Source organism: Enoplosus armatus, chromosome 10, assembly GCF_043641665.1.
Source record: "Enoplosus armatus isolate fEnoArm2 chromosome 10, fEnoArm2.hap1, whole genome shotgun sequence".
NCBI classification, from domain to species: Eukaryota; Metazoa; Chordata; class Actinopteri; order Centrarchiformes; family Enoplosidae; genus Enoplosus; species Enoplosus armatus.
Genome location: NC_092189.1, coordinates 15,381,679 through 15,406,215, shown reverse-complemented (window position 1 = coordinate 15,406,215; position 24,537 = coordinate 15,381,679). Strand labels below are relative to the sequence as shown.

General features: G+C 39.2%; 3 protein-coding genes across 3 annotated transcripts; 2 read left to right on the top strand and 1 right to left on the bottom strand.

Annotated features, from left to right (window-relative positions):
- Positions 1–424: 424 nt before the first annotated feature.
- LOC139291828 (tumor necrosis factor receptor superfamily member EDAR-like) lies at positions 425–3,343 on the bottom strand. Its single transcript, XM_070913933.1, has 10 exons — positions 3,296–3,343; positions 2,779–2,892; positions 2,488–2,666; positions 2,306–2,415; positions 2,129–2,179; positions 1,944–2,054; positions 1,694–1,841; positions 1,460–1,604; positions 886–925; positions 425–693 (listed from the first exon to the last, which is right to left on the bottom strand). Exons 1-10 carry the CDS (start codon positions 3,341–3,343, stop codon positions 425–427), a joined length of 1,215 nt encoding a protein of 404 aa, XP_070770034.1.
- A 1,843-nt stretch (positions 3,344–5,186) lies between these two features.
- Positions 5,187–17,634, top strand: adgrg4a (adhesion G protein-coupled receptor G4a). Its single transcript, XM_070913932.1, has 17 exons — positions 5,187–5,195; positions 5,381–5,405; positions 5,602–6,228; positions 7,477–7,531; positions 7,972–8,108; positions 9,917–10,002; positions 10,087–10,157; positions 11,703–11,809; positions 11,984–12,200; positions 12,329–12,494; positions 13,854–14,019; positions 14,367–14,470; positions 14,781–14,902; positions 15,312–15,580; positions 16,359–16,464; positions 16,704–16,984; positions 17,513–17,634. Exons 1-17 carry the CDS (start codon positions 5,187–5,189, stop codon positions 17,632–17,634), a joined length of 2,670 nt encoding a protein of 889 aa, XP_070770033.1.
- A 1,330-nt stretch (positions 17,635–18,964) lies between these two features.
- Positions 18,965–23,462, top strand: LOC139291272 (transcription cofactor vestigial-like protein 1). Its single transcript, XM_070913246.1, has 4 exons — positions 18,965–19,186; positions 20,112–20,314; positions 20,417–20,776; positions 21,600–23,462. The coding sequence occupies exons 2-4, from the start codon at positions 20,125–20,127 to the stop codon at positions 21,635–21,637; spliced, it is 588 nt and encodes a 195-aa protein (XP_070769347.1). The 5' UTR covers positions 18,965–19,186; positions 20,112–20,124; the 3' UTR covers positions 21,638–23,462.
- Positions 23,463–24,537: the final 1,075 nt, after the last annotated feature.

The window sequence follows — 24,537 nt, the reverse complement described above, 5'->3', positions numbered from 1 at the left end:
AGGGCCTCTTGTCTATTTTACATGGTAAACAGGAAGTAACACCGCATGAAGGGTTCAGTTGCAATGGCCTGGATATTGTGTTATTTAACAATCAGAGCACAAATAATGACTTCTTCACATTATTCAACTTAATCAATCATGTGGCATCTATTATAATGAGGAATTTATTCAGATGGAACTTGACAAAGCAAATGTCCACACGAATAAAGTACAACAATGGACAATTAGGTGAAAAATGTCAGTTCTTTAGTACCAGGTTTTACTTTAATTCGCTCAAAAGTAATTATTTTCAATAAGAAGAATGTCTTTGTCCCAACAATAAGTGTTGGGTGATCCATCTGGTAACAGTGCCATGATGCAAAGTGGGTCAGAAATACTATATAACAGTTGGAGTCATGGTAACACATGCCAAGGGTCTAAGTGGTCATTTGTTCACCACAGCGTTGTGTATCCTGGCAACAGCTTCAGGATTAGGCAAGAGTGCAGCAGCCTGGGCCAGCTGGGGCAGCAGTGTGTAGGTGGAGGTGCGCAGGTACTGAAAAAGGTCCTGGAAGCTTTGGAGATGAGCGATGACCTGAGGTGGGACACCCAAAGACCGCCCCAGTCTCCTCAAAATGTTCCTGTTGTCAGCAGAGTCGAGTAGCAGGGACAAGTCCTGGACTGAGTCATAGTCGAGCATCTCAATACTCTGACCTGGACACAGTCAGAGGTACAATCACCAACATGAATTTAAGAAAAAGTCCCAACAACTGAACTCATTCATAGAGGGATTAACCCTTGGCAAAACATTTACTATGAGACCTTGTCGTTGAAATGAGGGACTACTTTCCATTAAAATCTCATGAGTGTGTATTTCACAGGTGGAAAACAGGAAAACATACATACCCTGAGCCACCTCCCATATTGTCTGCAGTTTTTTCTCCATCTGATATTGACACAGAAAAGAGGACAGGGTAAAAAATAATTAGAAGCACTACTGATTGTCATATCTACCTAGTGAGGTCTGTGGATTATCTGAGACATTACTTCTGGAAAGAAACATTGCTATTGAGTTTTCAGATATCGTTTTTCTTTTTCCATGCTTTGTGCACAACAAATTAAATTCCATTCATCCAACTTGTACTCGGGTGATGGAAGAAGTCTCAATGGTGAAAACCTCAAAACCTCAATAAATAAAACCATAACATGGCTACGTACCACAATGGGTTATTGGTATTTTATTTATTTATATATATATATTTTTTTTTTATCTTTTTGGGTGATTTGGGTGAGCTCAGTTCTTGTTGGTTTGTGTGACAAATGGACCACATGAACTGAAACCAATAGTATGATCGGAATCACTGTATAGTGACCACGATTAAACTGTCAAACTAAAATTCTCTAGCAGTGAGTTTATTATATTATACAGTATATTTTATTTAGAGAGCAAAAGACTCGATGATACATTAAACCACTTTACCTCCTCCATTGAATAGCAGCTGCTTTGCTGTTCGTCCTGTGCGACGTTCTCCTCTTTCTGACTGGAGGGCTTAATGTTGGTGGTGACGTTAATCACAATAGAAGTAGGATGCACCTCATTCTCATGGCTCAGTGAGTTTAGGCCTCTGGGTAGAGAGGAAATTAATGGAAACAATTACAATGTGGGGACTGATTGGTAAATTGAATGAGTAATCAAACAGTATTTGCAAAGCACCTCAGGGGGTCTTGAGCTGGAACAAGTGTATGTGAAGGGGCCTCTGATTGTTCTGCTGCCCTCTCTGTGGGGCTGGACAAAGGTGTGTACTGGAGGTCTGCTGCAGACAGTAGTCCTTCAGGCCCAGGACAGTACTCAGGAACCTGCTCTGATAATTGTAACATGTGTATATGATCCAAATTTAGTCAAGAAAACAATGGAGAGATGGGAAGAAACAGCAGAAATGTCAAACATTATGTGTCTAACTCACTGAATCTCTCAGCAGTCAGAAGGAAAGCCCAAAGCAGCAGAGCAATGAGGAAAAACGAGGAAGCTGTTGCTGAACCAGTCAGGACCATTGAAAATGTTTCTTCTTTTACTCCTTGATTAAACAGAAAGTCAGTCAAGAATACAAGAGTTGACAAGAAAACATTGAAAATCCACAGGATTACTCACTCTTCTCCTCAGGTTCTTTGAAATTTCCCATGGGCACAGTGACGGCACTCTCTGTCATCAGAGAACAAGAGTTATAACTTTTCCTTGACAACATCTCTGGAAAAATAACCAGTCAATAAAACTATTTATACAAGCTTATTAACATTGCCCCATCTATGGTTTATCTGTGGATCTTACCTGCTTCAGAGCCTGGAGCTGTCAAAAGCAAACACTCTTTATGGACATGGTTGTAACAAGGCACACAGAGCAGCTCCACCTCCCCTGTCATGCTCCTGAGTTCATAATACCTGTACACACAACCACATTCACACGCTGTGCACTTATCAGGTGATTAGGCTGGCACTATAAGGGTAACTCACCCGGGGAAGCACTGACCACACTGGGCATCGCTAAAGGGTGAGCACGCTGTCTTCTCCAGGCGGTTCAGCAGCTTGCACTGGGTGCATCGCATGCAGGGAGCGACACCTGTATCTGCGCTGAACCTCCCTTCTTCACACAGAATACAGACACCTTCACCACCATCTCCAAAACCACAGTCCTGAGAATGATGTACAATATAGATTTGGAGCCAAGTAGCAGGACTGGTAAAGGAAAGAAAGCTAAAGAAGGAAAAAAATGGTTCTACAACTGTAATGTGTTATGTCTGTTACCTCTGAGAGCTCCTCTCCTGGCCCACACACAGGACATGCAACACAAGTGCCATTAAGGTGTAAGAACTCTGTCTGATCACAGCTGGGCTCGGATTTCACCAGCCCACACCAAACCTGAGGAAATACACATTCAAAATAACCAGCGGTGGAAGAAATATTTAGTAATAGTCTTTACTAAAGTAAAAGTAGTAATACTACACTATTAGAATACTATATTCCAAGTAAAAGTTCTGCATTCAAACTCAAGTAAAAGTACAAAAATATTATCAGCAAGATGTACTTAAAGTATCAAGTACTTGTTGTGCACTGTATATAACCCTAACCCTTTAAACAACTGAAACAAGGTGTAATTGCAGTAAGGATGTTATTGGTTTGTTAAAATATGTTAAAATATAAGGAAGGTTGCTGAACTAGAGTTATGACATTATTGAAAATACTTATCAATCTGGAAATAATACAGGATATAACAGTCAAAGTTTTAAATCTGTAAAAAAAACTGCTTAAAGGTCAGACCTACCATGAGCAGAGCAGCATAGAGACAAGACTCCTTTGGCAAAGTGTCCATGGTCCTTCTCTGAGGAGTAGAGCTTTACTGAATCAGCAACCCTAAAAAAAAAGTAAGTTTTTACAATTTTAGACACTTCCTCTGTCAAGCTTTACTCACATACTGTAAGGGAAAATGCTCTAATACTAAAACAGCTATACCAAAAAAGCAGAGAAGAACAATAAAAACCTTCTTGTCAAGTTTCAATGATCCATATAGTTCAATAAGCAGTCTATCTGTCATGGACTAACCACTAATTTGCAGCTCCCATTAGTGGCAGTGTGGTTCTTCATTCAGCAGAGGTAAACTGGTGGTGGAAAGATCTTTGGGAATTCCCCTCATTCTACATCACTTGTGACGCAGGAGAGGTTCCCAACCAAACTATCAACCAGGGGACCAATGAATACCAGACTTTTAGGTCTCCCCCACTTGGGCACCTCACGTCACACCTGGTCTTCTCATATTCCTTCCGGGGAGCCCGCTTGTTTTGGCTCTGGTTTCTCAAACAGGGGGCAGGGGGGGAATTAAAAAGCATGAATGAGACTCTTGTTAACGAACGTGTTTCCAACAAAGACACTTTGTGTGTGTGAGTGTGTTTGCAGGCTGGAATAACATCTTTAATACTACGCCCAGGATTGTTTTGTAGGTGTAGGTACTGACTGCTCTGATGAAGAGCGTGCTGAAGGTGACATCCGTGTTGTGAATCATAAAGGAGTTCCCAAACTGAGTTAGACAAAATCATACAGTTGCAATATACTGTTTGACCACAGTGTGGTAGTATGGAGCCATAACACTGTTATGGGTATGAAAAAGGAGGAGTTATTGACATACCTTGGTTGTTCAGATAGTTTAGACTTAAAGGACGGCTGTACTATGGACTTGTCTTACTTTCAGGTCTGTACCGCTGAGAACAAGACAGACGTGGCTATCATACCTCACACAGACAAGCCAATTAGATTTGTTTGAGCAGTTATCACTTGAGGATAATTGTACAGTAACAAGAGCAGTACAAGAATATTACTTTGACTGTTTGCAGAAAATTTATGACGGAGGAAACCTGACATATAGAACACACACACACACACACACACACACACACACACACACACACACACACACACAAACCTGCTGTATCAGTCATAACCATGAACATATGTAATATGTAGCCTAAAAAGATTTTTGTCACATACAGCATTTATAGAAGCAATTGCAGCCAATGCAAATTATGTTTTATGTTTATATGCCAAATCATGTCATCTTCTGCTTTTCGCTGCCATGACCATTAATATCAAATAATATCATGTGACAATTTTCAGAAGCATCCATCCCCGTGTAGAAGGAATTAAAAAAAGGATGCTTATATGACAACCCTGCATATAAAGCTTGGTATGTATTGAGACAAGTTATTTTGAAAATGTCGCAGTAGTGGTACATCTGTGCCATCAACGCAAATCTACACAGGGTGTGTGTGTGAAGTATTTCTCAACAAGCTGCAGTCTTTCTTTAAACTTTAAGCCTTGTTAAGATAATTATTACCAATAAAACTCTGACTGGGCCACTGGAGCTCCAACATTAAACCCAGGTGCATTCATACTGAACACAGAGGATCTAAATGTGTTAATGGGAGAATTTTGTTTCATGAAGTCGTGGTTTTAACGTTATCATGCTTGTTAGTTAAGTTTATTGCGAGTGATTAATGAGTAACTCGGGAAACTAAAGGGAGAGGGCGTGGAGGTCTTCTTGTAGAGAAATAAAGTGACGCTCGTCAGCAGATTCATGGCTCAGCCAGCTGCTCATGTACTGATATTGATTGCTTAATTTCTCACACAATAGCTCAAACATCCGATTTGACCATTTCGAGGAGATGACCATGGTAAGTCTCAGTTATGTATTCAGCCACATACATTTAATAATTATTGTTTGTTGAAAGCAAATTTCAAAACTGTTGATCACCTTTCAGCAGGGGACTTGAATGCCATCGAAAGCTTTGTGTTTTTGTTGGCTGTCATGAAGTCCACCAGAAGCCTGTCTTCTCTAACCATCTGTCTGTGTATACAGCTGTCAGCGTGTCTTCTGGGTTCAAGTAAGATTTCAGACTAATTCAATTATTTTAAAGCACTTGGACAAAATATCACATCGAGTAATAGCTGTAAATACACAAATCTGAAGTAAAGTGAAAGAAACTGAGAATAATTTATTGTTTTGATGTCATATTGTACATACTACTTTCAACATCTTTATGGTTAATAAACTGTAGCTTAACCTATGTGTCGTTTCAGCTGCCCCTGCCAGCACCAGCCTGTGGGGTAAGAAGCTACAGTTCAGGGGTCGTCCCTGTCTGTGGCAGCTACGACCAGATGCTGTGGTACCGGCCCTCGAGGAGCTGAGCGTATGCGTGCTTTTACGCATTAACATTGGAGCAGAATGGACAGGTTTTGTCTACAAAGCACCAGAGGGGAGACACATAGAGCTGGGACTTCAGGGCACACGTGAACAGCTGGCAGTATGGCTGTTTGGAGAAGAACTGCGCTTGAAAAGGGAACTGAAATTGAATGAATGGTACTCTATCTGTCTCACCTGGTCTGGCCGAGCTCGGAGGCTGCGGATCTACATAAATGGAACCAGTCAGCATGAGGCCCCTGTGAATCCCATCCAACCCCAGCAACTGGCCCAAAAAGGCACCCTCACTCTAGGGGTGTCTCATTACGTAGACCCAAACGGTGAAGTGCAGCCAGAGAAGGGGAATGATCTGCTCGGTGAGATTGGTCTGTTCAGGATGTGGGCCAGAGAATGGAGCGCTGAGGAGCTGAGGGGGCCGAGCTGTGCAGATGGAGACGTGGTGCGCTGGGACCTGCGGCAGTGGAAGTACAACTGCCCTCCTGAGCCTGACAACAACCTACATTGTGGTAAATGCAATAGGATCTTTTTCTATTGTCTTTCACGGTCGTCCAGATTGAGCTGGAAAAAATAAATTCCTCCCAAGGTTTCCTCACCTTTTCACATAACAAAGCAATCTACTGTGGGTGAGAGTTGAATGAGTGGGCAGATGATACACTTGTTTTGCTGTAACTACAGGTTGAGGTCAAGGGAAAGGTACCATACATTCCTGAATTCAGCAGTAACTGGTTCATAAACCTGTTGACAGGTCTAACATTTCCCTTTGGAAGTAATGCATATTTTAAAGCAGTCGTTTTCTTTGCTTATGTTTCTAGCATGGTCACTCTACAAAATCAAAATGTGGACGTCCATAGTTCACGCTACGAAGCTTGCAAACTGTTCAGTGTCCCTGGAGGAAGTCACAAGAAACTGGGTATGAAGAATATGTGAATATGTCAATGGACTTTGGCAACCAATGCCTTGAATTGAACAAACAGTCAGATTTACCAGTCAAATTAACCTTTGTTTGCCTTTGTTGTCATCTCTTATCAGTTGGAGAGCATTTTCCCTCACAACATTTCTGTCCATGACATCTTTGTGTCATCCCCACGGTAACGCAACTTTTGTTAAAGCAAAACACTTCTCTCAGCGGGCAGTGGTGGAGGAAGTAAAAGTAGCAATACCGGAATATAGAAATACTTTATGAAAAGTCCTGCTTCGGAAATATAAAAGTACTCAGTTAGTCAAAGTACTAATTAAAGTAAATAAGTATCATTAAAGTAAAAAGGAAATGTAAGTGTTATAACATGTTATATTATTGATGCATTAATGTGAACTAATTTGATCTATTGTACATAATGTTGGATAATTATCTAAAAATCTATAACAGTGCGTAATATTTTATAAACTTATCACATCTTAATCACTTAAGTAACAAGTAACCAAAGCTGTCAAATAAATGTAGGGGACTAAAAAGTATAATATTTAATATATTGTATTGCAGTATTTAATTGTTGTGGAATATATGGAAATATTCAAATAAAGTACAAGTGGCTCAAATTTATATTCAAATACAGTACTTGAGTAAATGTACTTAGTTACTTTCCACCACTGTCAGCTGGTTTCTCATCAAGATACTGTATGATAGCTGTGTGTGTGTGTATGTGTGTGTGTGTGTGTGTATTGGCGACTGGTGCATTAGAAGTCTAAATGTATACTGTGATTGTGGTAGCAATCTTGGACAGAGTGTAATGTCTGTTATCTGTGTTCCCATACAGCCATACCTGCCACGAGGTTAATAATCCTGCCGCTCTACTTGTGCAACAACCTCAGGTACACCACTATTAGCCCTCAGTTTGATTTTCCACGGAAAGAAGCAGCAATATCCTCAAAGGCCAGCTGATTAGAGAACAGATGAAAGGTGTTTTTTTTTAGACTGAGACAATCTTATTTTCCGAGGAAATGAATGACGCATGTGAGCATTGAAGTCAGTTCAGAGGCAAGGTGGCTGTGAATTACATGAAGTAAGTAAGGTCATACAATCTTTTAATAAAGATATGAAAATGATCTGTGTTTTCAGGGGTCAAGACCATTATCAAACTCCAGTTGTGACAAGTGGTAAGATGAATTCAAGACCTACAAAAAACTTGACATGAGGAGGATCATAATAAGTACAATATACATGAGGGATGCATGGAACAAGCTGGATATTCTCCAAATGCAGTTCACATGTAGATTCAACTCATATCATTGTGATTAATCCCAAGTTTCAGCTGTGAAGTCTATGTGAACGTGGATCCAGCTGCTAACGTAGAAGTGGTTCAGGCGAACGTTGCTGCGTTGCTGAGTTTGACCTTCTCTCATGACTTCCTCAACCTGACAGCCAATAGCATCAGCGTACTACCTGTGGGTATGTGTAGTCTATAAAGTACACTTCAGTCCTCTCACATGTAAAATGCATTCACTGTTGTGTTTTAGTGGATACCTGGACCTGTCAAAGATTAACCAAACATAGATTTTTATGACCATAATTATTGTCTCAGAAAAGGATGTGTGTTCGTGTCACATGATATTGGCCTTTTTTGTCTATTTATGCACATAATTGTATGCTATTTGTTCAGTACTTGTAGTTCATAGATGCAATGCAAACTCCGGGTTTAACTGGAAATGTTCACTTGAGGCGTGAACGTTAACAAATCCATTAAAGTGATTCAGTTTACCATGCACGTCCACTGCAATTGTTAAGTGGCTGAATTAAAAGAATGCTGCTTAGATACGCTAATGAAAACAGATAAAAAGCCTGCAGAACTCATCTGCACAAATACATTAGAGCCAGAGAGCACACTTCTGTGTTTCTAAAAATACCTAATAGAAATGTGTGACTGTTCATTATAAGAACATTTACATTTCCATAATTTGATTTCCATCAGACATCATGCTATCTTTGAGTCTTCCTTCTTTAGGCTTTTGTAATGAAATATTTATTTTGTTTCTTTCAGAGTTAATCCCTGCAGTGACAGAACCACCACCAACTGTCAGCACGGGAGTAACTACATCAGGTGAGCAGGCAGGAAAGAATAAAACAATGTCCACGAGTGGTTCTGGTGCTTTGCAGCAATATGTAGCCATGAAGTAATATTTTTAATCAGGTGCAGCCAAGTCTGCAGCCAAGTCGTTTTCTGCTGATAAATTATCTTGTAAATTATGTCATTTCATTCACAGAAACAGGTCCAACTCAAAGTCTGCCAGCTCAACCTGCTAACATGTCAACGACAGGAGAGCCTTTAGATCTCAACGAGACTGCCGGTCAGTTCACTTAACAAGTCATCATGAATCATTGTGTTCGGCCATCTTCTTCCTTGTTGTTTCGTCTTGATATCAGTTCAGATCTTTATTGTCCTACAAGAGAAAACTGCACTGAAACATAAAAACGTTAACAATACACAAAAAAAACTCGATGAGACAGCTGAAGATATTAAAAGTGCTGGTAATGTAGCGTTAACCAAGAGGCATTTTATTGTTGTATAAAATGAAGAGATAAAATAGAGATAATTGAAAACTTGGATTTGCTATCATGGATTTTGAATGATTTTGGCAAAGGTCTACGATAAGTCAGATCTGATTCTATGATGCATCTGTAAAATAACACGATCAGCTCTCTGTCAACATGTAATCTAATCTTTGTTGCATATTGTCCGAGTGTTCACATCACAAGTTCAATTTCTTGTCATATAAGTACAAAGGTAGTTATAGCTTTCCACTTCTTGCCCTTGAAGTCAATTACCAAATCTCGGGTTGTAGAAATGTTACATACATACACATTGTTATTGTATATATTTTTATTTTTCACTTGAATACTTAAAAATATTTTTTATATCTTATATTTTTACACATGTATCATTTCTAGCTCTATGCTACTTCTTCTATTCTTGAATGGGAGCACCTGTACATGTGTCTAATTTCCCCCCCGAGGATCAATAAAGTATTTCTGATTCTGACTCTGATTTGGTCTCAGAAAGTGATCCACACATCACCATTTCTGATCATTTAAGAGCGTGTCTGTCCTTGTACTGACTTCGACAACTGTCAGTGTAGATGGTGCTTCTATAAAATGTTAGACAATTTGATGCATAATTTCTCTTTGAACGGTCAGAATAGTGACGAAACACATGAAGATGAAGATGCACTACTGTGTTATCTGTCTTTTCGTTCCTGCAGTTGGACCAGATACATTCTTCAGAGTTAATATGACCTTGAGTATGACTGGCAGCCCTACAAAACCAAAGGACATTATTAAGAAATGGGTAAGAGACTCACACTACTGCACTTGAAGAAATATGTTTTTAATAAAAATATGTGCACACTGAGTGATTTTCTTTGGGAAAAAGGTGAAAGAGCAGCTGGAGGTGAATGACACGATGGTTGTACTGAATCTCATCATAGAGGAGAATGTTGGCAGGTGGGCATTGAATCCATTTATTGTGGTGAAACGAGCATCTTATTTGTAATATTTGTCATATGAAAGCTCTGACTGACTTATTATTCATCTGTAATATTTCATAGGAACATGCAGCAGCACAATGGACTGATGGTGAGTATCCACTTTTAATAACAAGACAAGTTAGATAAAAAGAGAAGAATAAAAATGTTGTTATTGTCATCAAATTATTGATAATAATTGAAGTTTAATCCTGGGAATAATATCTCACACCATTACAACTATTGTAAATGCAACATCTCTCTGGTTTCCTTTCTTTTAGATTTTCCATGGCCAACAAAAACAGTAGGTGACTTAAAAGAAAAAAAGAAAAGAATAATGATGCTGAAAGTTACCTGTACTGAACTGTACTGTATTTAATTCAGAATTTACTCCATTGAAGCACTGTGGTTCAAACCAGTGTTGTGTGTTTCATCTGCAGATATTACTGTACCTTCCATGCTCAGGAATACAACATGAACAGTGTGGCAGAAATCGAAACTTTTATTAACGCTGCCTTGACATCAAAGTATGAAAATGACTCCATTATCATTCAAACTATGGATGTCGCAATCAAGCACATAGGTAAGCTGGACTTCCTGACGCAAATAAAAAGAGAAAGATGTGGTCAGTTATGGAATAAGACTCTGCAACATGTATATATATTCTTTTTCAGAGCCAGAAAACTGTTTAGAAGAAACTACTTCGACAATCTATGGACAATATATTTGGCCTGAAGCGTTTCCACAAGTCAACCAAGAAATGGGATGCAAAAAGCCAAAATTAGAGAGAGCCTACAGGCTTTGGTGAGACATTGACTTCCATTTATCCAGAGGATTTATATTTGACCAGAGACAATGATTGGTGATCAGATTGCAAGATTATGACCGTCAAGACACATTATACAGTCTTTCATACAATAATAAAGCATTGATTGGTTTACAATTGAGACAAATTGTCAGCCCGAGTCATCTGAGCCAACAATCATCTCGGTGAAAGAATATGGGGAGAAAGTGGGGATTTATTTTGTTTATTGCTCTATTTAATGGTACATATCCTGAAAATTGTTGTCGCAACAACCTGTTTCCATAGAGACAGCTCAGCAAGACAAGAAAATCCTCTCAATTACAATGTCCTGTTCCAACCAATCCTCCCCCTCTGCACACAAGCTCTGACCACACACATGTAATGCTGATGGATCCCTGCCAGCCTTCAGCTCAGGCAAAAATCAATTTCCTATAAGTGAATTATTAGTGCAATGATGGGCTTCAGTCTTCCTCACATCATCTCTGCCAAAGTGTATATAAATATCACACAAGGGAGTGATGGAGTAATAAGGGTAATCAGTTTTATGGTCTATCATCAGCATCTGACAGGTAATTTTAATTTTTTTATCATCCTTTGTCGACAATGATCCTATTAGCTGTGAGATAGAAGAGATATAATGTACTTTGTCAACCAATCAGACACAGACCAGAAAGAATATCTATTGTCTTATGTGTCTGTTATTTCTGTTTTTTTCTTCAGTAAGTTAGACATTGAAACTGACACGACCAGCTGGTCTGATCCTGATATGACAAACTGCACCCCGTTTGGGACCATATCAGACCTCGACAATATCACTGTCACTACTGGTAAGTGGATCAGTCACAAACAAATTGCATTCCCAGAAAATGCCTTTGCCAAAGATCTTGAAATAACACATTTCCCTTTATTGTTTATTGTTTATTCTTCCATCTAAATGAAACCACGACAGAAAAACATGGAAAAACACAACAAAAAGCGTTAATGACGTTATTGATTTCTAGGCAACGCGGCTGAGGTTGTGGACATGATTCAAGACCTTGTAGATGTTCAGTTAGGTAACAGCGCAGAGCTCTCCCCCTCCGAGCTGCATACAGTGGTGAAGAAGCTCCGTGAAGTGGTTGATATCAGCATCATCAAACCTGCTGTTGCTGCCAGCATTGTTAATATTGTTGCCTATATCCTGCTTTCCAAAACTGATGTCACTCCAGTGGCGAACATGTAAGTGGAGAGGGAAGTGGATGTCAGTAAGTATCAACATAACTTTTACACAGAGGTATAAAAATGTATATTCCCTCTAAATCCTGTCTTTCCTTGTCAATCTATCTGCCATTTGTCTTCGGAAAAAGTATCCTTAACCTGACAGACAGAATGGGGAACAATATGGACTTCCAAGATGAGTCTGTCAGTATAACAGCACCCTCGCTGGCCCTGTCCATGATCAACGCAGATCCAGATAAATTCAGTGGCTTCACCTTTAGTGTGACCTCCGTTTCTTCACTCCTGGACCCAAAGGTGAGACGCTATAAATGGTGTAATATGCAAGAAAGATGGCAGCAAAGTTTACTTAGAAGCTGATTTTGTGAACTGCAAAAGTGAGATATCAACAAGCAAAAGAAGAACTCCAAAACTGGTTCCATCCGACTGCTCAAGGACAAGTTATTTTGCCTTAATGTCCTTGAGGGACCAGGAAATACAGGAAACAGTGTTAATAAACAGACACAGTGGCCTCAAGCAGTCATGGACCATAAAGCTTTAACGAGAAAGCAAATGGCGAAAGCTGGCTGTCTGAAAGAGTCTGTTTTTAAAGTGACAGGTGATGAGAAATTCTCCACGATGCATAGAGTTGATTTACCCTGCAGCACTGTGATTCAGTGGTATTATGACTTTTTTTCCTCAGATTTTTCTCAACCAGGGCTTTGTGACTGAACCACTCCCTGACACAAACGCAACTATCTCTTTGCCCTCCACACTCAACAACTTTTTCCCTCCTGGAGAAAGAAATAAAACTCGTGTCCAGTTTAATTTCTATGGAACTTGTGAGCTTTTTCAGGTACTTTCATTTAAATCTTCTCTTGTTATTCATCATCTTGTTCTTTTCTTTTTTGTTTTTATTGTTGTTCTTGCTATTTCCTCTTCTTCCTCTTCTATTTTCAGGTAGGCTGAAGAAAATATAATATCTTATGCAGACCGCATAATGTTGTGACATTTTAAAGGAATAGTTCAACATTTGGCTTAATAAGCTTATTCTCTTTCTTGCAGAGAGTTAAATGAGTAGATCGACAAATATGTAGCTACAGCCAGGAGATGCTTAGCTTAGCATTAAGACTGGAAACAGGGGGCAACAGCAAGCATGGCTTAGTCCAAAGGTAACAAAACCCGCCTACAAGCACTATTCAACCATTATATATAGTTTGTTTGATACAAACAATAACCAAACTGTAAAACAACAACTTATGGTTTTAAGGGGGGTTATGTACCGGGCTATTTCTTGGCTGGGTGCAGCAACTTCCTGGAGTCTTGTTGTCACCTTGAGGTTGCCAGGCAACCAGCGGAGAATTGTTGTTTTAACACTTGGGTTTTTGTAAGACTTAAACAAACACTACGTAATGTTTTAGTTTGTGAGCTTCAGAGGATTTTGGACTGAACCAGGCTAGTGGTTTCCCCCTGTTTCCTGTCTTTGTGCTAAGCTAAGCTAACCAGCTGCTGGATGAAGCTTCATATTTACCGGACAGACGTGAGAGTGTATCAATCTTCTCATCTGTAACACATTTTATTGATCATTGACCTTGATTGAAATTAAGCTACTATCTACTTACTTATTCTGATTTGTAGTCCTGCCTGTTAATGTGACAACCATTTTATTTTGTACAGGACCCACAAACAAACAATGCAACACAGAGCAGCTGGACTCTGAATTCCCACATCGTATCTGCCAGCATCAATAACAGCCATGTCAGCAACCTAAAGGACAAAGTGGTGGTGACCCTCAGCCATCAAACACCCAAACAGGTGAAAAACGAATGCATTCAGTTCATCAGTAAGAAGATTTGAAGATTTGTATTTGACTCATCACAGCATCACTTCCCTGTTTTGTTTTGTTTTTACAGCAAGAAGACATGGTACAGTGTGTGTTTTGGGATTTCCAGAAAAACGGTGGGTCAGACAGACATTATTTATTTTATTCTTTATGTTTATGGTTGGATATAGATGACAGATTACAGTAATTCAACATCATAGTACTTTTTCAGACATCAATAAATGTCCCTAAATGCAGGAAGCTGTGTGTCTGTTGATAAGCACCTTAATCAAATGTGTGTGTTTTTGTCGGTGTGTTTGTGTGTGTGTGTGTGTGTGTGTGTGTGTGTGTGTGTGTGTGTGTGTCAGGTGGGCAGGGTGGTTGGAACAGCAGCGGTTGTGAAACCCGGAGTATTTCTCCTTATCAGACCAGCTGTCTCTGCGATCACCTCACACATTTCGCTGTGCTCCTGGTGAGTCATTGGTCCTCTTTTTATAAATGAAACAGGGAACAAACAACTCCCACAAGCACCAACATGCTGTGTGCAGTCTGGCCTGCTGCTGACTGCCTGTATGATTATGCAAGATGCTGATGTGTGAATCCTTTAAATATAATACTAAATATAGTTCTAATTATTTGGATGGGTTTAGTTTTTACAGCTTGCACTGCTGCTTGTCGCAGTGTCTTTTTACTACCACTAGGGGGTGCAAAAGTTGGAAATGTTAAAATGCTATACACTTAGTGGCTTTAAGTTTTTTAAGCGTTTGTATATTGTGTTTCAGGACGTATCCAGAGCCTCTATCAGTGAAGCTGACATTCAGATCCTGACAGTGATCTCATATCTTGGTTGTGGTATATCCTCCATCTTTCTGGGCATCACTCTTCTCACTTACATTACTTTTGAGTGAGTCACTTGGAGCAACACTAACATACTTATCACACTCTAACCGGTTTATATTGTAAAGATCATCTTTAGAGGAGGCTGAAGGAAGAAATTGCATAAGCTGAGATTGTACATTAATACAGCTTAATAGCATATACGACTTCTACGTCTGCCTTGTATTGTGTTTAAATCAGAAGTTGGTATTTTACAGTGACAATATTTCATTTACAATAGTTTTTGAATGACCAGGACACTTTCGATAAATGTATGTTTTACAATAAAATAAAACTTAAACTTAAGCATGAAAGTTAATTCTTGACCTTGGAAATTGTATCAGACAAAACAACCCCAACTCCAGGTCCACTTACCGTTTAATTCATCTTTCTGTTCCTGCGTCGCTCCTTATGTCTGTTGCTCTCGCACACATTAGGAAGCTGCGTCGAGACCACCCATCTAAGATACTCATCAACCTGTCCGCGGCCCTGCTGGGGTTGAGCATGCTCTTCCTTCTGGACTCCTGGCTCTCATCCTTCTCCAACTACGGTCTGTGCATTGCCACCGCTGCAGCGCTGCACTACTTCCTGCTGGCGTCTTTCACCTGGATGGGCCTGGAGGCCGTGCACATGTACTTTGCACTGGTCAAAGTCTTCAACATCTACGTTCCTTCCTACATCCTCAAGCTCTGTGCTGTAGGATGGGGTAAGAAAGAACTTCAAGTGCTCCTCACTGTAATAGAAAAAGTCCAGGGTCAGTTGGCTTTGATTGGCTGATTGGGTTCAGGAATGGATTTTGATTGGTTGGGGTGGTCAAGCAGCTGAGGGTTGAGTTAGTAACACTTTATTTTACATATTCGTAATTTTTGAATAATTTCCAAGAAGTATCCTGGAAAGAACTATGTAATTTGGTACTAATTATAGGGAAAATAGGAATGTCCAGGAAAGAAAAGCTCCATTTAGACCCAATTGAATATTTAGTCATCGCTCATTTATCATCACAAACTTTATTCACCATATACGTTGAACTGTGTCCTTCCCTGTAGACAAATGTCTTATTTATGCATGTTCGGTTGACCCACTGTGCTGTGACTACAAGACTCATTTAGTGGAAGCGTACCTATAGAACAATAATGTCTCTGTTTTATCTATAATTAGTACTAAATTACATAGTTCTTCCCAGGAGATTTATTGGAGATTATTAGACAATTAAAGACACGTAGAATAAAGCATTACTGTGGAGTTAGACATGATGCAGGGGTTGTAGCATGGACCTTTAGAGTATGGGAAAATCAGCTATTTAAAATAAACCAAATTCATTTTTTTAAGTGTACTTAAAATCTAAAGGGTTAACTTCAAAACAGAAATGTATTTTGTAATTTCTGTAGTATCTGTACTTCATTATTGTCACAGTGTGAGAATATGTTTGGTTGACTCTGATCTGAGTGAGTAGAATAAATGTGATTATTTGTGTTCCTGACCAGGTATTCCTCTGGTCATAGTCAGTGTGGTGCTGCTCATAGATAAAGACGCCTATGGCAGCACAGTGCCTGAAGAAGCTGCAATGGTGCTTCAGTCCACTGACCAATTGTAAGTCCAAGCACATCTCTATCTTGGGAGCATCATTTCTAAATTGTGTGATAAATATGGTAATATATACAGGATGAGTGCCTGATAGAATTCATATAATGATGAATTCATTGATGAAACTGAACAAAACAATAAGACACAGGCAGGAAACTCAACACTCAGCAGCGTCTTAGACGAAGAAGAGATGTAGCTTATGGCATTCATCATAAATCCCAGTGTAACCCTCTCCCTCCCTCCAGCTGCTGGCTGCAGAATGACGTCTTCTTCTACGTGACGGTGGTGGCATTTGTTCTTCTGATCCTGTTGTGCAACATCTCCATGTTCATCGTGGTTCTGATTCAGATCAGACAGATGGGGGCCAATAAGTCGTCAGCAAACAGCCGCAGCTCCCTGCATGACTTGAGGGCGGTGGCCAGTCTCACCGTCCTGTTGGGTCTGTCGTGGGTAGTAGGATTTTTTTCATTTGGGCCAGGCAGAGTGGTCATGATGTACCTGTTCTCCATCCTCAACACTTTGCAGGGTAAATATGAGCTGTAGCTGCTGTTAGATATATTAAATATTAGTTCCAGAAGAGCGAGTTATTTTCAACACATCCGTAATTCTGTTAGTGCTGTTTGGACGTGCATCTTTACCGTTTCTCTCCTTGGTTTTAAAATGATTCCATCGTCATTCATAAAGAAGCATGTAATGGTGATGGGTTTTTTTTTTTTTTAAATGTAGCACAAATGTGAAGAAAACAGCACTTTCACTGCTATGTCTACATCATGTTGTAGTATTACAAAATGATAAGTGACAGAATGACAGAGGTGTGTGTCCACTATTTCTGCTCTTTTGCTCTTTCAGGGTTCTTTGTTTTTTTGTTCCACTGCTTAATGAAAGAAAATGTGAGGAAACAGTGGAGAATCCACTTGTGCTGCGGACGTTTCAGACACAGTGATTACTCAGGTACCTATTGTGAAGCACCAATAAGTGATTGACCAGATGATTAAGGGGAAGTATGTCAAGGTGGCTGATTCATTGTTTTCTCTTTCTTGTCCTCTGTGTTCAGACTGGAGCCGCTTTGTGACAGTGGGTGGTCACCACAAAAAGAACAATCTCGTTAACTCTGACTCAGTCGCTTCAAACAACACCTCCACCATCAGGAAGGTCTCGGACTCCTCCACAGAATGAGCACCAAACCACCACCAGGGGGCGTGAGCGGGCCTCTGTATATGCCATTTAGTACAGCTGTCCCTTTCAAGGTCCTTTGTTCAATCAGAAACACTGAATACAGAAAACAGGTCACTTCCATGTCTGTTATGGGCATGAAGAGAGCAAATAGACCACGTTTTCAGGGAGATACAATGGGTCAGTAGACACTGCACCTTACATTCAAATCAGCCATGATAATTAAATATTGCCCTGACAGAAGATTTTATGAATTGTGTGCACATTTTGAGCATGCAGCCCTTATTTAAAAGTCCAAAAGCTTTGAATCCACGGTTCACCTTCAAGGTTTACATTATTGTTTTTACTGTACAGTTCGAAAAAGAAGATATTGTGTTTGTAAAACTTTTAATAGTAAAGTAATGAATAAATGTAATGTTGCTCAAGAAGCAGTTATTGGAGTTTTCCATTTAAATGTAATGGAAAGGGCAGCATATTCAAGAGATGCTTTTAAGTACATAAGAAATTGTACTCATTAATGTTCTTGCAATTTGTAAGACATGAAACCATCTTTCTGTACAGCAGCTCTCAATAACTCAACCTGCTTCTTCTTCAGACATTCACATTTTTACTGCCCGTGATGTTTCCTTTGAAGACATTTTAAGGTTATTTAAAGGTGTCCTTAATTCCAATGATAATAAAATATTCATGCAAGTTTTGTTGAAACATTTGGTGTGATTTCATATATGTCATATGTGTTTGTTTGCCATGAGATCACAAGTAAAAGTTTAGGCAAAGATTATAATCTTGGCATTGCTGATCCTAAACTTGCGAGTGTTTAAATAATATTATCATTTACTATTACTATAGTAAGGCCACACCTCATGTCTCATTGTACTGTAGTTTCCTGTTTCAAAGATAAAACTGCCACCTAGGACATTTGCATTTATCATTTATGTTTATTATTACAGTATAAAAGGCCAGAGGACGTACTCATAGAAACAAATAGGGTCAAACAGTGAATTACTGTAGTGGGAACAAGGAGAACCGCAAGTCAACCACAGAATCCGTAAAGGTCATGAGTTCTTTTAATGTCAATGAGGTTTAACTTTATGTTGTAACAAACATGACGTTGAATTTTTAAAAATCTAATATGAATTTTTCCCTCACTGACAAATCACTTCAGAGCCCCTGCTGTAAAACTTTTTGACAGTGTGACTGAGGAATGTTTTAATAAGGTGCCATTGAGGTTCTGGGCGAACTGGCTGGATGACATTCTGTTCATAGCTGTCCGCATTCATGGAGCATCACACGCCCTCCCAGTCTGAGACATCAAGTAACTTTGGAGGCTCAGTGAGCGAAATGTTTTGCCTGTAAAGAAGAGGAAGAAAGACAGGAGGACACCTGACATTGGTTGTTCAAATATAATTGTTGACTCTGATGTTTAAACTCAAGCCAAGCCACGTTTTTTCCAACGATTTTGGCTGCTGCTCATGTAGGCGAACACATCAGCTTTGAGGAAGCAGTCAATGCAAGGACGCACTCCCTCGTTATCTTCGGTCAATCATCAGGTCAGGTAAGAGAAGCAAGTTACTTAAAATATAACAATGGTTCTTTCCTTCATATAGTTTTCAGTTACAGTGGTTTCCCCCCAAACACATTCATTTTGCATTTCAGCCCGCTTATTTAAATATCCTGCAGTGCAAACGCACATAGTTTACTTATAGAGGGATTTTGGATGTTAAATATCAAACCATAATGCCCATCTTCTGACAAAGGTACAAAGTGAATTCTTCCAGATGTTGATCATTTGGTGCTGGAGTAAACGTAGTGTGCACCATCATCTCATTGTCATGCATTGTGGGTATAATAGGTTCATTCTAGACACAATTTCTGAGCCATGAAATTGGCCAAAATGAAAGCTGTACTCTTACTCTTACTGTTTGTGTTAAATGTTCGTACGTTTTATGGGAAACCTTCAAAGACATGTCAGCAGTCCATGATGTGAGTCATCCAGGGCAAGTTAAGTTTAAATTGCTTCTGATGAACAGGAATCTGATTTGTTTACCTTTGTTTGCCTTTGTAATGGTAATGAGTTGAAATGAAAAGGGTTGCTAAAAATACATGCTAATCACTTTTAACTAATTAAGAATTTCACATCATCACTAAAAATAGAGCAGGTGGTGAGTAAGTACATCCTATAGTACAGAGTGTATTAAGTATCTGAAACATGAAAGTGATAACAGCAACGGAGAAATTGGTTTTAGGGCTTTTAGGGAAACTTTTTCATCCCTATTATGCAAAGAAAGACCAACTGAAACTGACTGTGGATTGCTACTCTGTGGATTAAATAGCATTTTGTGTGACTGTAATTGCAACAGAAATATCCAATCTGTTGCTGCATGGATCTTGTGGAGTAATTCGTAATTAATTGCATAAGATGCTGGTACAGTCTATACTGAGCATTTTCTGATGACCCTGTTTTGTGTCTGTGTTTTCAGTCACAGCTGACCCATGGACGGCAGAACAGACAGTCCGATGGCTGTGAAGGTGGAGGAGCATTCTCAGTGTGTCATCCTGACTTACTTCCAGGGTGACATCAACAGCATGGTGGATGCTCACTTCACCCGTGCCCTCAGCAAAGTCTGCAAGGCCAAGGCACCACCAGCAAAGACAAAGAAAATCCGTAAAACTATTAAATTGGGTAAGCAGACAAAAACAACAGTGTATGACCTTTCTGACTATAAACTTGGAAATCAATCCCATCCATCCTCACATCATGGTTTCTGTCTTTGTCCCCCTGCAGAGGACACCAACACCTGTCAGGGAAGTGCTGTTGACTCTTTCTCCGAGTCACAGGTCCCTCCTGTTGCAGGACGTCTTGTGAGCTTCAGCCCTGCGGACGACGCTCCTGGCTCATGGCACTCGTTCACTGCCAGGGCAGGAGAGGGCCCGGGGTTGCCGTCCATTGCATACTCCCTGTCCCCACAAGGGTTGAGTCTTACTGGACAGCAATACGCCACATCCCTGCTCAACCTACTGCATAATGACCGGGGTGAGATGGGACCCAGCATGGCCTCCAGCTCCAAGCCAGAACTGCATCCCGGCTGGACGGTGCCACAAGGGTTTAGAGAGTCCGTGGACCCTGGTGTAGGCTATGAACCTGGTAGGCCTTCAGTGCAAAACAACATCTTTAAAAATGTCTTCCAACCAATAAAATGAGAATAACTGTTTCTTAGATACAGGAATGGATAACACTTTAGAATAAAGTCCACAAAATCTTAAGTAGTTTTTACTGTGAATCAATGAGTAAGTATAGGTTAATCAACAAATGAACTATAAGATACTATGCTAATGGAAAGTATCTAATGGTTATAGATAGATATTTGTGAATCTGCATACTGACTACCTTCTCAATTAACTTTTCCTGGTTTAAAGGGGCTACATGACCTGTTAAAACACTTGTAATCGTGTCTGTTGTGGCTCTTTGCAAAATTATCTCGCCTTGGACTTCATATTGTTGGACTTCATAAAGACTGCATAAAAAACTGTTCAAAAGACATTTACCAGGCATGGAGGGTCTAAGAAACAGATGTAGAGATGTAGAGTTGCATTATGGGAAGTGTAGGTTTCAGCGTTTTTGGATCTTGACACATATTATGCACTAAATATAAAAATATCTCGGCTTCTTCCTGGAGTACCACTTGAACTCTTAACCAGTTCCTAAATGGCACATAACTTACTGTAACTAACCATTACTTTCCTGTTATGTACGTATGTGTTTCTACTTTTGTGTTCCTTCAGGTAAAGCAGAGGTATTTGTTAATTACCAGTTAGTTCCTGACTTCCTTACTCGTTTCTACTCAGGAGTTTGTACATCTTATTCTGTGTTACAGCTTAATTTTACTCAGCATGTTTGATTACAAACTTGTTCATGTCCATCCATTAGAGCTCCTTTTATCGTTGGCATTTTGTCTCCTCTCTGTCAGGAGGGCGTCTGGATAAGAAGGACTTGTACTGGTATTGAAGAGCTGGAGCAGCAGAGAGAGAGAGAACGGCTTCAGCTACACCACATACCTTTGGCTCTGTAAAGCCACCTGGCTTTCTGTTCACCTGTTCGATGTTTTCTCGTCAAACAGGCCTCTTGAGTGTCATTTGAGAGCACACGCAGAAGAAACAGCGGCGCTTTCATTCCCCCTCCCAGATTTCTCCATTTGTCAGTGAAATGACTTCAGCACCTCAGCATGTAGTAACTGGAACAACCTCTCTGAAAGGGAACACTCTCTGACAAACCTGTTCTTCAACTCTGTCACTCCTCCTGTAGATCTGTAGATCACTGTATATGTTGTTTTTTCACTTACGGTGGAGTTGGATGAGGGGCATTTTCTTCTATTAGTGGGCCTGCACCAGTAAATGCACCAGTATTAAGTTAAAGTGTGGACATTGTGAGCCGCTTGAGTGTATAAATATTGATGTTAATACCTGTCTACAGTTCACCTAGATGAATTTTACTAGCTATGAGAATATTTTATATCTCCAAGCAGAACAAAATGAAGGATAGTGATGTTATGTTAATGACTTGTTTTCTGTAATCTTAGACTTCAAAGAGTGTCATGTTCTGTACAGAAAGGGAATCATATATACTTAAATAAATATCTGATCAGACAAAAAAAAACAACAATGTTGAACACAGATAGCTACTTAAAATATTCATATTATATAAAACCAAACTTTCGAAGGCTTTGTAAAGTAATGAGCATCAGATAGCAAGCCAAAAAGTGATAAGATTGACACCTGATGACGTACTCTACAAGAGTTTTGATGAACAAACACATAAAAGACACATGATCAGTGGTGGAAGAAACTAAGTACATTCACTGAAGTACTGAGCTTAAGTACAACTTTGAGATACTTTACTTGAGTATTTGCTGCAACTTTATACTTCTACTCTACTACATTTCAGAGGGAAATATTGTTCTTTTTACTTCACTACATTTATCTGACAGCTATAGTTACTTTTCAGATTAACATTTATGATCAGGTTATAAAATATGATGCATTATTAAAGATTTAACTACCCAACAGTACGAAGTATTTAAATTAACTTACTGCTTACATGCTAATGTATTAATAATGATCCAAAAATATAATAGAATAATGCTGACAGGGGCCATTCTGTATAATTACTTACTTACTTATAATACTTTGACTTTTGATACTTTAAGTACATTTTGATGGTCATACTTTTACTGAAGTAAATGTTGAAGGTTCAATGTTATGTTTATTGACTAGGAGAAATGTGTTATGCAGCGAGGGTTCACATAATGACACAATACAAAAGGACAACATCAACAATAAATCACATAACTAGTTCAGGGAAATGGAAATTCATACTAAGTACAAATATGCAACAGTGCAAAAGTGTAAGGGTAGTGCAAGGAATGCAACCAGAGTGCTAATTGTTATTAAGCATATCAAAAGCACTGGGGATGAAAGAGACTTGTAATGGAGTTTTTTTATAAAGTATTATTGCTACTTTTACTTTTACTTTAGTAAATCATTTGAATACTTCTTCCACCACTACATATGATTTATCTTGACCTTTAGCTATTGATATTGTGGATATCCAATGTGTTCAACATTTAGTAAATACATAAGACATTATGAAATGAACAATAATATGAATAAATATATTTACTGAACAGTTACCAAATGCTTTGGTCTGAATGAACAAGCAGCCAATCACATCCTGTAACTGGCTCTGCTCTGTTTGTCTTGATTGACAGACAAAGACTTGATGATAAATGACAAATTAAAAATGGTTGTGGAATAAAAAAACTTTGGGAAAAGGACATTTTTTGGAAATCAATGAAATGGACCCTACATAATGTCATGGTTTCACTATTATTATTCCTATGAGTACTTATTCAATATTGATCACTTTGGATCTCCTTCATTGACATTATCACTTATTACAAAGTCACCATCCAGGTAAAAATGTCCATTTGTGGTTGTTTTGTAGCTGAATAGAGTTGCTGCTGTGTGAAGTCTATGGAGCAAACCCATTAGAGCTCCATTAGAGTGCCCCTCAGTAGCGAATTCTTGAATGGACAATTTTATCAGCAGAACGTGTCAGGCCGAGGTGAGCTTCAAATTAGTCTATACAGAAGCTGTTTTTTTGAGAACACACATCGTTCCTCATCATTATCACCATCCCTAATGTTCTCAGCTCCATTCACCAGTTTGTTCCTTTACCTCTTCACACATCCACATGGCCTATTACATTTAGTAACCGAAGAGAAAGATGGTGCAAAAGTATCCTAATTAAAAATGGGGTTGTGGTTGTCATCGTCGGAGCATGTTCACGAGTTTGGTGAGAGCAGGTTTATTGAATATCTATACCTAGATGGCACTTTTTGAAAGGTGTTAATATCAGAAGTAGACAAGACAGTTGAAGTGTATTTTTACTTCAGACAAGAGGAAGTTAGGAATGAAAATAGGACATGATCTAGTAAAGTCTAGTCTCGTAGAACACTGGTCATTTTAACATAATCGTATCTTTTTATCAGGATGTTTTGTAGAAAAAGACAGAAGAGTCTACAGTCATGCTAGCAGCTCTGTGAGGCTGTATACTTACAGCGGAGCTTTGAGCTAAATGCTAACATTGGCATGCTAACATACACACAATAACAATGCTAACATACTGATGTTTAGCAGGCATGTTAACCATGTTCACCATCTTAGTTGTGAGTTAGCATGCAAATGTGATAATTAGCACTAAAGTACATCCGAGACTGATGGGAATGTTATTAGGTATTTGGTCATTAAAGTGTTGTACAAATTGAAATGTTGACATGTTGAAGGTGCGAGAGGAAAGGTTATGGGGACCCCTAAAGTTATTTATCCTGAATGGACATTCAAAAGTTG